Here is a 12,437-nt window from a genome sequence, read left to right on the forward strand (position 1 = left end):
GTGCAGCGTGCTTAGCCAAAGAAGGCAGGAGGGGGTGCATGAAGGACCCAGATGTGAAGCAAACAACCCCAAAAGCCACCTGGCAAAGAGAACTGAGGTCTAACTGAATGCATCCTGTAGCCCGCCTGGAGATTAAAGTCTTGATTAACCAGAGTACTCAAGGGTAACAGGAGCGAACCTTTACCTTAGAGACTTTCTAATGTATCGAAGGGGATTTACCCACAAACAACCAAAGCCTTTTATTTCACTGCTCTTGATAAGAACTTTACACTCCCAGTTGGGTGTGGTGGCGCACACCTGTACTTCCAGCACTCAGGAGGCAGAGGCAGGAGGACTGCTGCAAGTTCAAAGCTAGCCTGGTGTATATATATGAAGCTCCAAGCCAGCCAGGGCTACATAGCATAGCAAGGCCCTGTCTCAGAACATCAAAAATAATATTTTTTCTTTAAAGGAGAAGAACTTCACAGTCACATTCCTTGCCTCATAAGTCTGAGAGCAGCGGATACCAGAGTCTGTCATCTTGTGCGGCCCACGTACTGATGGGCACTGGGGAGAGGGACCCCGGGTGCCAGGTCTGTGAAAGACACGGCCAATTATTTCAGAAGTTACAGGTTTGTGTTTACCAGAACTATACAATGCAAGTGCTTCAAGTTTTACTTCACTATTTTTTTTTTCCGTAATTTCTCTTGCTCGCACCTAAAGGAGGTCAAAATAAAATCTTGGCTTACTGAGACCAGCTGTGTTCAATTCTGGTTAATCAGAGTAACCCTGCATCTCCGCTATGTCTTCCTACAGCCACATGTCCAAAAGGACAACCCTGTTGGGCCCTGGAACACTATCCTCTAAGCCCCGTGGTGATGCTTGGGAGCCACCCAAGCCCTAGATGATGTTCACGATTGCTGTAGGCTTCTTTTTAGCCATTTTGGGTCTGAAGTTCCCTTTCCGGCTCAGGCCTAGGTGCTCCCCTTTCTTGGCTGGCCTGAAGAATTCTCTAGGAGACTCAGCCTGTTCGTGAATGGCCTTGGCAGGCTGCAGCCCGGCTCGCTCATCCTTGGCTTTCTTCAAGTAGCTTCTGCCCTTCAGATGGAAATGGGCCCTCAGCTCAGGATGGCTGCAAACAGAATGCTGGTGCCCTCGGCTTCTGTAGGGGTCGGGAAGAGGAACACACAGAGAGAACGAGAGGCTTGCTCAAAGAAAAACAACTAATTACTCCTGCCCACCCTGGCGACCATGCTCCCACACAGATACGCCTCGGATACTAGAATTTCAATTCATGACAGTCCCTGGGACTGTGTCGTGCTAAATCCAAAAGAGATATTACTAGCGCTATGACCAGTGATGACACAGGCACAGAAAAAGTCAATGCTACCAGGATGATACGGATGCAGGATGAACCCAGCCCTTAACTCTTCAGGTGAGCGCGAGAAGACTCAGCAAAAGATGTTTTATATACATATATATATATATATATGTGTATATATATATATACTTTAAAGTATGTGACATATAGATAATGCAGGTAGAGCAATAATAATGCTATATAGCACATGTATAATATTTTTGTAACATATAAACATACATACTATATATCATGTATAATATATGTGTGACATAGACATATTCATATATAAAAGACATATATATCTATACATTAGTATACTATATACCATATGTATAATATGTGTGTAATATATAAACATATATACTATATATCATATATGTGTGTGAGATATTGAAACACACACATACACATATACACATATATAAAATGCACACATATATCATATATTAGTAAGATAAAGTTACAGTAGACAATATCCTAGGACCATCGCTCGAGCATTGCTATAGGACCACTCACAGATCAGCTGTTATTTAAAAGTGGCACCAGCATGCAGGTGAATGTTCACTTAAGCCTTTAAAAAAATCCATGCATTGCTATCTTATCAAACACAACAGGCTTAAAAATCCACTTATAGATATCTCATCAAATGCAGTTAGAAGACACCCAACGTAAACATTATCCGATGGCTCATGAATAAGAGAGGCATACGTACAGGCATCTGGGCTTCCTGTTCGATGAGATGTCTGTGAGCTGATGGGAAATAAACAGGAGAAAGCATTAGTTTAAGAGAGCTAGGCTATATGTGACTCATGTATGGATATGTGTTGGACCGTGGGTGAGGGAGGGGAAGGGCTAAATGGAGTATTCAGTATGGGAGCGCACTTACCCCAGCAAGCACGTGAAGCAGCTAGAGAAAGACACTGGGCATATTCCTCTATTGATCTCCAAGCTATTATCTCAAAGCACAGTCTCGCCCTGCATATGGAGCTAACTGTTAGGCTAGTGGCCAGGAAGTTCCAGGGATCATCTGCCTGTCTCCTGCAGTGCTGGTGGGGAGAGGTACCCACAACCATGCACACATGGACATGTACAACTTTGTATGTTGGTCCTGAGGACCTGAGCTCAGGTCTTCAAGCTTGCACAGTGAGCGCTTTACCTGCTGATTGATCTCTCCAGCGCCTGGACACGGTTTTTCAAACTCGATCTTGTTTAAAGACACTGCATTCTCATTAAGGCAAGTGGTCAGGGGCATTACCTAGGGAGCCATCCATTGCGTCAGAGAACAAGGGTGTCCCAGATTGGTTTGCTCAGTAAGCATCGCTGGACACCTGTTCTCAGTTTTCTAAGAAGCTTGTATCAGAATATCTCAAAACTTGATAAAGAAAAATCAAAAAGCTTCCCAATAAGTCAGGGTTGGGGAGGAAAAAAAAAAACCCCATGTTTTTTAAAACCTGACACAATGTATCATTATTTCTCAGGATCTGGCTGTATTTGCAGTTGATTTAGTACAGCTGTAGCTAGTCACAGGGTACCAACTAAGAGGAAATGAGCATCAAATGTTATTTCCTAAATATATCATTTCTAAAATGAGACCATATGAAGACCAAGCCCACAAGCATCCCCATGGCCATCTACCATCGAGATGATGTCTGTTTCAAGTACCATGCCATAAAAATATCTGCCGGTACTTGGTGGCAGGGCTCAGAGTGCCTTCATTGGGAATGTAAATTGATGATTATCATATTGTGATCCAGATGTCCTCAATTCCATTTACAGAGGAAGCCCGGGGTATCGCCAGCCGTAGCTTCCCACCCTCCCTTAAGCATGTGACGTCAGGTCACATCTTTAAGCAGGTTCAGCCAATAAACAGTGAAGAAAATGTCAGGGAATGGCCTGCTTGGAGTTTGGACCAGGGGAATTATGACATGCTTTGTTTCAGTGGAGGATTGGGTCCCGCATCGACTCAGGACACCAAGAGCCATGAATACACAAGTCCCTTACATACAGTGCTATAGTATTTGAGCATGGCCTGCATAGCCCCACCCCGGACAACCTAAAAGATGCACTGAAACTTTTGACAGGGCCACATGACGCTGTCGTCTGCAAACTTCACTCTAGCAAACTCGAGTTGCAGAAATCATCCATGCACAAAACCCCCAATTGTTTTAAGTAAAGTTTATAATTCACAGAGAGACTGCATTCCCAGAGATACTCAACTACAATCTGGCCATGGGCTGGGCACACCTGCAAGTCTAAATCTCATCATTAAATTGCTTTCAGTACTTAATAAGGTGCATAAGTAGCTATTATAGCATCGTTTAAAAATAACGGAGCTGGCCAGGCAGATCTAGGTAGCGCACGCCTTCAATCCCAGCACTCAGGAGGCAGAGGCTGGCAGATCTCTGGGAGTTTGAAGTCAGCCTGGTCTAGATACTTCCAGAACAGCCAGAGCTATACCAAGAGAGTCTCAAAAATCATCATCATCATCATCATCATCATCATCATCATCATCATCATCATCATCATAATGGGGCCGGGGAGAAGAGACTCCCGGAAACCGTGCAGAAAAAGGATAGAAAAATTGTAAGAGCCTGAGGAAAGGGGATTTGGTTGTGAGACTGTGTCTCTTAGAAATGTCAGAGAGGCAGGCGATACCCTCTCCTCCTCTGCTGCTCCCTCTCAGCCACCTCCTCTCACCTCCTATCATAATAGGCTCCGACCATCTCTCCTTCAGATGCTCTTCTGTCCTCGAAGCCTTCCATGGCTTCCCTACGCACCGCACCTGGAAGAGACCTAAACTTTTCCTCTTGCGATCTGCAACTCTCTGGCATTGCCTCCTACCACTCAACCACGCCAGGCTTGTTCCTTCCATCCGTGCCACACTGTCCTTGGCTAGAACATCCTGCTTCCAATTTCCCAAAGAGCTGTTATCCTGGACAAAGTAGAAGTCTAGAGATCTTTTGGTCCCTCGCCCCAAGGCAGCGCCCCTCCCTGAACACCTCAAACATATTCGTCTTCCTCCATCTTTACAGAAGTTACCACGCAAAAAAAAAAAAACACCATTACTGATTTGCTTGCTGTTCCCTCTGCACAAGAGAAAAAGGACTTTGCCTTGCTCCTGGCATCGGAGCCTCATAAGCACTGTGCCCTCAATAAATATGTGTTAAGTGAGTTACAGGAGGCAATGAATGCAGTACTTAAAGCTAGACTATCTGAGCTGTTTTGCAAGCCTCTATCGGAGTGATTCAGAGCATGTATTTTTTATTTTTTATTTTTTGGCAGATGGGATATTAGGTCACTTTGTGTCTAATTTGACAGCATTTTTTTTTCAGAGCTCAAAGATAAAATATCTGAGTAAGCATCCTATATTTTTAGAAGTCAGCCAGGTGGAAAAAAAAAAAAAGAACACAAATGCTCAAGGGGATTCAGGGAAAAATACAGAAAGCCAAGCGTTGTTTCAGAAAAGGCACAAAAGGTGAAGGGGGGGGTGCAAAGCGTCCCCAGAAGGACACAGTGCTAACAGTCAGCTTCTGGAAGAGGCAGCTCACTTAGCGATGTGAGGATTGCCCTTCCCTCTCGAGTGCCCGTTCTAGGGAAAAGGGAGCGGGCAGCGAGAGAGCACTGGATCTTCAGTGTGCAGCCTGCAGTGTGGACTGGACGGTGGGAGAGACTGAGTGATTTTACCCTGATCACTCTGGCGGAGGGATATGGAGGTGCTGACAAGAGAGAGATGAGACCCGGGACACTCGAGCAGGATGTCCGCTTGCTCTGTGTGGTTCTGGGTGAGCCCAGAGGCCTGGGTAAAAGATGGCGGCGCTCTGTAACACACTACGCTGGGCCACATAGCTGATTCGAAGTTCTTCTTTCTAAAAACATCCAAGCGATTCTGTCTCCATATTGGCAGAGAGTGTGAGAGAACAGACATAGCTCTCTGATCATATCAAAGACAAGGCTCCTTATTTTATAGACGGGTGCATATGACTACGATGGAGGGGGAGAGGAGGGGAAGGAAAGGGGAAGGAGGAAGAGGGAGTGAAAGAGAGACTGACAGAGAGAGAAGGAAAGGAAGGGGGGAGGGAGAGGGAGCACCTATACTCCCATTGTAGAGTCTGCAGACTGCCCAACTTGACCCAAGGAAGAATTAGGGAAAATACAAAGCAAGAGGATAAACTACCAATACCTAATCCCTTCTGAAATCACTCTGTACTCTGGGCCTGTCCAAGGCCAGAGCTCCAATCTACTTCGATTAGGCCGATCCTCTCATTACTGCCTGATCACGCCTGCCACTCAGCTCTCATTTCTAAATTGCTCATTACAACCTCCACTGCACTGAGCATCATTTGGATTAGCCAGTGCTTCCTTTGGTTGAGCCCAGCTGGCTGAAGGCAGATCATGTGACTGAGCCAGAAAAGAGACAAACATAAATATTTAAAATTTCCTACCATGGGTGAAGGAATTTGTCTGGGTGCCTTGTATATATGTATATATATATTTGTATATATATGTTTGTATATATATGTTTGTATATATATGTTTGTATATATATGTTTGTATATATATATATTTGCTGTGCAGTTTATGTGTGTCAGTATTTATGTGTATCATGTGAATATGCACATGTTTACATGTGTACATAGCTGTGTGAGTGAGTATTTACATACATTGATATGTTTTGTAAACCTCCGTATGATGTGATGGAAGGGAGTGCCTTAGCAGGCCCATGCTGAGGTATCCCCCTGAGGTACCAGCCATATGACAGATATAGTATAAAATGAAGTTTATTTGGGGCGGCATGGAGGGGGGGTTGTGAAGGGAGTAGAGGCAGAGGAGAGAGAGAGAGCAACCAGTCCTTTTATAGTAAGCCAGGCTTGTACCTGGGTGTTGCTAGGCAACTTTTGGGCGGAGCCAAGACAAATCGCTAACGTACATAGCGCGTGCGTTCCACATACGTCTATCTGACCAGAAGTGGTGGGATGTCACTTAACGTTTGATTACAAGATTAAATACATATGAGGGAGTTATTGCTAAGACTCTTCAAAGATCAACGTTCAAGCTTGGGGAACGCAAGCTGAGCAAAGGACACGAGGACGGGAATAATAAAAAAGAGGGGACACTTCTGGCCTCCTTGCTTCCTCCCTGCCTTCTACTGTGCTCTATGCTAAGACCCCGTCGGCACAACGCACGGTTTCACTTACGGCTGTGTCTGGGTGACTTACCCACCTACACACTGACAAGGCTAATACTGCCTTACAGCCTCGGGACTCCGAGACCTCAGTCACTTACCAGTTGGCAACTCAGGAAGCTGAAAGGCATTCATTCCAGAGCACTGGGCTTACTCGCTTCACTTACCGGAAGAGTAGCAGAGCCAGAAAGGCTCAGCTCCGCAAGAAGCAAGCTAAGAGGGCTCTAGAGGGAAGCCTTTTCACCTCACCTCTGTGCTCCGTGATCTCAAGACACAACCTCATCCCGTGGGGACGGGATGAGGCAAGAAGATGGCCAGAGAGGGCTCAGGGTGTCCCTTCTTCACTGCTAGCCAAGAGAGGACATTCCAGAACTAGCTAAAATGGGACATTCTTGGGATCTTCCGAGAAAAAAAAAAAAAACAACAGCGGAGTCAGCTTGGTGTGATGGCTTAAATATGCTTGGCCCAGGGAGTGGCGCTATTAGGAGGTGTGGCCCTGTTGGAGTGGGTGTGGCCTTGCTGGAGTGGGTGTGGCCTTGTTGGAGTGGGTGGTAGATGTGTCACTGTGGGCGTGGCTTTAATACCCCTAGTCCTAGCTGCCTAGAAGCCAGTCTTCTCCTAGCAGCCTTCAGATGAAGGTGCAGAACTCTCAGCTCCTCCTACACCATGCCTGCCTGGACGCTGCCATGCTCCTGCCTTGATGATCATGGACTGAACCTCTGAACCTGTGAGCCAGCCCCAATTAAGTGTTCTTTTTTAAGAGTTGCTTTGGTCACGGTGTCTGTTCACAGCAGTCAAACCCTAACATAGACACTTGAGGGTGATGTTTCTGCCACAGGAGGATGACACAAAGTGCACAGGCACCTCCCAGAAAAGAAGCATAGGGCATACCAGGGCATACCAGCAGGTCTGGAGTATAGTATTGAAACCTCACATACAGACTCATCTCCTTAGTCCATCTATGATTGACGCAGAGAGCACAGGTGATAGCTGGTTTTATTTTGTTTTATTTTCTATTTATCTCTCCATTCCTCTAAGATGGAACTGTGTGGCAGAAAGATCTGACCATCCACTCACCCTGCCTAAACACTGATTAGACATCTTACTGCCCTTCAGAAGCCAGGGAGTCCTGATCGAGCAAGCCACTTAACAAGACCCTGGATCATGAAACACAGCCGGGGGTGGGGGGTGGGGGGGCTTCATCTAGGCTGGCAGCTGGCTTAAGCCCCAGAAGCCCCTGTGTGAAATAGTAACCAAAATCTAACACCCGCCGTGGGTTCTTTTTGAATATCCACTCTAAGAAAGTTTCACTGTGAGCAGCATTGGACGAGTGTTTGGCTCCACTGAAGGAAGGCCGAGTGTATATGTCCATGGTTGGCTTTTGCTATCTTGAAATGATAATCCTTAGAATAGAATATCATCTTGAAGACCTTCAAACCTGGGTACCTTCTGGCCTCTGTGAAAACTAAGGCCAGAATGCAGATATTTCCAACTTTGTTGTTTTACAAGTATAAAAAAAATTCTGTCTACCAATTCTGCTTGGAATGGAGGTCAAAAACAAGCTGATAAGACTCAGGTTCCTCCCTGAAGCCTTGGTAACCATGGTCAGAAAAAGGCATGGTCTGGCCAGGGACTTCACATGACGCCCAGGAAGCCCCTGTGAGTCACACAGCTCCCTTGGCTTCTGTCCTAGCTCTGTCTAGGTCCATTCTGACTGTATTCAGGGCGCCTTAGGGCTGGTGGATGGCTGGCTGGGGACTCACCACGTGCTCACTAGTGACATGGCTGAAACCGGAGGGCTGCTGGCTTTGATAATACTCCAACTGCTTCTCGGCTAGTTCCACCCGTTGCAGCAGGTTCTCAATAAAGTCCTGGAGCCTCGCTTTTCCTTGGACCTCCTTCTCAGCCGCTGCTTCCAGGAAATGGTTGAACGTGACCACTTCTCTGCAAGGACAAAGACACAGAATGACAAAGGGAGTCATTCACTGAGCACCATGGTGAGTCTCTAGCCAACCAGCCAGCCACCCACCCACCCAGCATCCTGACAGCCATAGCCTTAGCCAGAGGGACGAGACTGCATGCTGACCAAGGCAGTCATGGTAGAATATCAACATAAATGCATTCTGTCAGGAGTTAACAACATTGAAACTAGGTACAAGATGACCAAAGTGATGTCCGGCGGTGGGGCGGTGAGATTTCAGAAAGCAATGTCAAGATCAACCTTTTTAGATGGAGATGCTTGGAGGAAGCCCCGAGGACAAAGCCAGGGAGACACCTGGGAATCGTAAACCGGGTACACCTGAGACATGCAGATGGGTCTAAGCCTTTTCGAGGATGTGCGCACAGGCAAGGAGCTGGGAGGCTCCTAGGTCACCACGGAGATCCCGGACGTACGGAAAATGACGTGAGAGACCAATGAGAACCACCGTGAGCCACATCTTTATCTCCCGAAGGAATGGTAGGGGATTTCTGGGTAGGGAAGTCTAAAGGTTAGCGCTGAGGCTGTAGTTCAGTTGCTACATTGTTATCCTAGCATGGGAGAAGCCTTGGCGTGTCTCTGTGTGTGCATATGATTCCCTAGAGCCATATACAATTGAGCATGGTGGTGCGTGTCTGTTAAGCTCAGCCCTTGAGAGGTGGGGGATTCAAAGTTCAAAGTCATCCTCAGCTGCCTAGTGAGTTCAGGGCCAGCCTGGACTACATGAGATTCTGCCTCGAAACCAAAACAACAAAATGTAGGAAGCTAAGCACACTGTATCTATAGCTACATCTATTTACTCTAAACCATCGAACACTTGCTGAAGGTACCCAGCTGAACCATGGAGCTCCATATAAGAGAACAACGAAATGTTCATGTTCTGGCTTCAGATCCCACACATATACTCTTTTAGAAACTACCAGTTGTTGCTAAGGTTCGGCCTGGTATCACCAGCTGTTGTCTGCGAAGGGGATTCAAACACTCCTTAGCCGTCTCACTGGGTCTCTGTGTGACCTCCATATTTTTTTATCTAATGTCCCCCCAAACAATACATTTGTACCACCCTGAATGTGGAGCTACTAAAAGCTCAGCTGGGCTCTGTGAAGCCCGCAGTTAGTATTCCTAGGGTGGATGAGCAGGCTCTGTGAGTAAGAAAGCTGGCAGCATGAGCCTGCAACTTGAATTTGGTCTCCAGAACCAACAAAAATAGGAGACTACCAGGTCCCAAAAATTGTCCTTTGACCTCCACTCCGACATCCACACCCACCCACACAGGCAGCAATAAACGGATAAAAAAATTTACAAGTAAACCGTATGTGTGAAATCTTTAAAAACAATGTCCCTCTTCTCACTAAATTGTTCTGAGGGAGATAGTTTTCATAAGATCTGTGGTTTGGGCTAACAGAGCGTTTTGTGTGGTGGCTAAGGCAGACATGATAAGCGGTAGATCCTGAATATCCAACGTCAAGACTCATGACTAAGAAGGAGAACATGACGTAGTCTCACAGGACAGTGAAACATGCGTTCGTGGCTATAATTTAGATTCTTGTCTTGCTGAGTCAGAACACTGCGCGAAGCTCCCAAAGGCCAGATGCAAACATGAGGGCCAATCTTAGTGAAATTCAGCCAGGGTATGGGGGGAAATAAATCTCTTTAACTACTTACTCCTAAGTCACTTCCTGTCCCATCTTTATCACTTACTCCTTAGGAAGAAGAGTAAAATACTATTAAATCCAAGATTTTATGGAAAATATGCCTATTAAAGGTAACATTTGATTCTAAAAAGGGGGAGAAATGCCAGTTACAGTGTAAGAAATTGACATTGAAACTTCATCACTATGCAGAGTGATCTGCAGCTCCGAGACACTGATTCATCCACAGGACTCAAAGGCATTTGGAAATCAACACAGCCAAAGGAGGCACAGAGGGGCAAGCCCTTTCTATGCAGCTAAAACTTTAGTGAGAAGAAATATTTGCTTACACATCTGTTCACTCATTTATAGGATGCCCATAAACTCTGCAAGCTGAATAACGTTACTTTTATTTATTATTGTTTTTATTTATTTACTGCGTGTGTGTGTGTGTGTGTGTGTGTGTGTGTACATGTGCATTCTCACAAACATGCACGTACATGCCACACTGCCTATGTGGAAGTCAGAAGACAACTCGCAGGACTGAGTTCTCTCTTCCTACCACATGAATTCTGGGGTTCAAGCTCTGATCTTCAGGCTTGATAACAAATACCTTTAACTTGCCAAGCCCTCTCGACAACTCCTGAATCACCTCTTCTGAGATGAGCTAACCTTGGGGAAAAAATCAAAATGCACTGTCATGTGATCGGCACGCCTAGAAGCAAATTTAGACAGTGATAGGTGCAGAGTTAGGAGATGGCTCAAGGGATAAAAACACCTTGGTGTGGTGGCCTCCAGGTTATAATCCCAGCACTGCGGATGTGGAGAGAGACAGACAAAGGGATCCAAAGGGACCATTGGCATGCCACCCTAGGCTGACTTCTGAATTAAAACACACACACATACACACACACACATCACACCACACACACCACACCCCACACACACCATACATACATGCCCACACATGCATGCACAGACATCACACACACACATGCACACACACACAGACACCACAGACAGACATATCCCACACATGCACACACACACAGACACTACACACACATGCACATACAGAGACATATCACACACACATTCATACACACACATGCACACATCACACACACACCATACACACACATGTGCACACACATTAGACACACTACACACACACCATACACACGCACCATACACACACACCACACCCCACACACACCATATACACATGCACACACATGGATACACAGACATCACACATATACACACACACAGACATCGCAGACATACCCCAAACAAATGCACACACACAGAGACACTACAGACACATGCACACACATGCATGCACAGACATCACACACACACACACATGCACACACACACAGACATCACAGACAGACATACCCCACACAAATGCACACACACAAATACTACACACACATGTACAAACACTCATACACACAGACACACCACACACACACAGAGACACCACACACACTCATGCACACACATATATACACATATATCACACATACATGTGCTCGCACACACACATGCACCCATACACACAGCGTGGGTAAACAAACTGACAGAAGTGAACATTAATATGTCATGTGTGATATTCACAGTCTGCATGTATCCGTTGAACATTATTAAGGAGAGACACCGCATGGCCCCTATCACCTATTCCAGCTTGCTATCAAAGACCATTTATCTTTCTGACTTCCTGCATTCCAGCACCCAGCCAGACTCACACGTGTGACAAGCTGTTCTCTCAGCCAGAGCCTCTCCCTAGTCCCCTGTCTTAATGCTATCTGTAACCTCGGGGTCTCCCTGCAGAAACCATCCCCACACTCTTAACTGTAAGTGACAAAGGATTGTACACTCCCACTGAACCCTTGGAAACCCTGTCAGGAGACCAGTTGGGCAGCTTACCCATTTCATCATAAAATCATTGAGTCCGGGGAAGCGTATTAGTTACTGGCCTTGCTGTGTCAGAAGATGTCCCAGAGGATGTCATGCCTCGGTGGGGAACTCACTGAGTCAGGAGCTTGAAGCAGCTGGACCATGGCGTCCAGAGCTTAGGAAGCAGAGAGGGATGCAGGCCAGTACCCAGTTCAGTTTTTCCTTTTTCTTTAGCTCAGGACCCCACGCCATAGAATGCTGCTGCCCACAATGCACGTGGATCTTTCCACTCAACTACCCTAATGGAGATAATCCCTGACAGATGTGCTGGGAGATTTGTTTCCATGGTGACTCTAAATCCCGTCGAGTTGACCATCAAGATTAACCACGGGGGGGGGGGGG

General features: G+C 46.2%; 1 protein-coding gene across 1 annotated transcript in view; it reads right to left on the bottom strand.

Moving 5' to 3' along the window:
• Positions 1–353: 353 nt before the first annotated feature.
• The window catches only part of Znf365 (zinc finger protein 365), a 24,022-nt gene continuing 11,938 nt past the window's right edge, over positions 354–12,437 (bottom strand). The window contains exons 3-5 of the mRNA XM_031347978.1: positions 8,288–8,468; positions 2,055–2,092; positions 354–1,141 (exon numbers count right to left, since the gene is read on the bottom strand). Coding sequence (XP_031203838.1) covers positions 880–1,141; positions 2,055–2,092; positions 8,288–8,468 — 481 coding nt within the window. The 3' untranslated portion in view covers positions 354–879. The remainder of the gene's footprint in view (positions 1,142–2,054; positions 2,093–8,287; positions 8,469–12,437) is intronic.

The sequence above is a fragment of the Mastomys coucha genome, unplaced genomic scaffold (assembly GCF_008632895.1).
Source record: "Mastomys coucha isolate ucsf_1 unplaced genomic scaffold, UCSF_Mcou_1 pScaffold3, whole genome shotgun sequence".
NCBI lineage: Eukaryota > Metazoa > Chordata > Mammalia > Rodentia > Muridae > Mastomys > Mastomys coucha.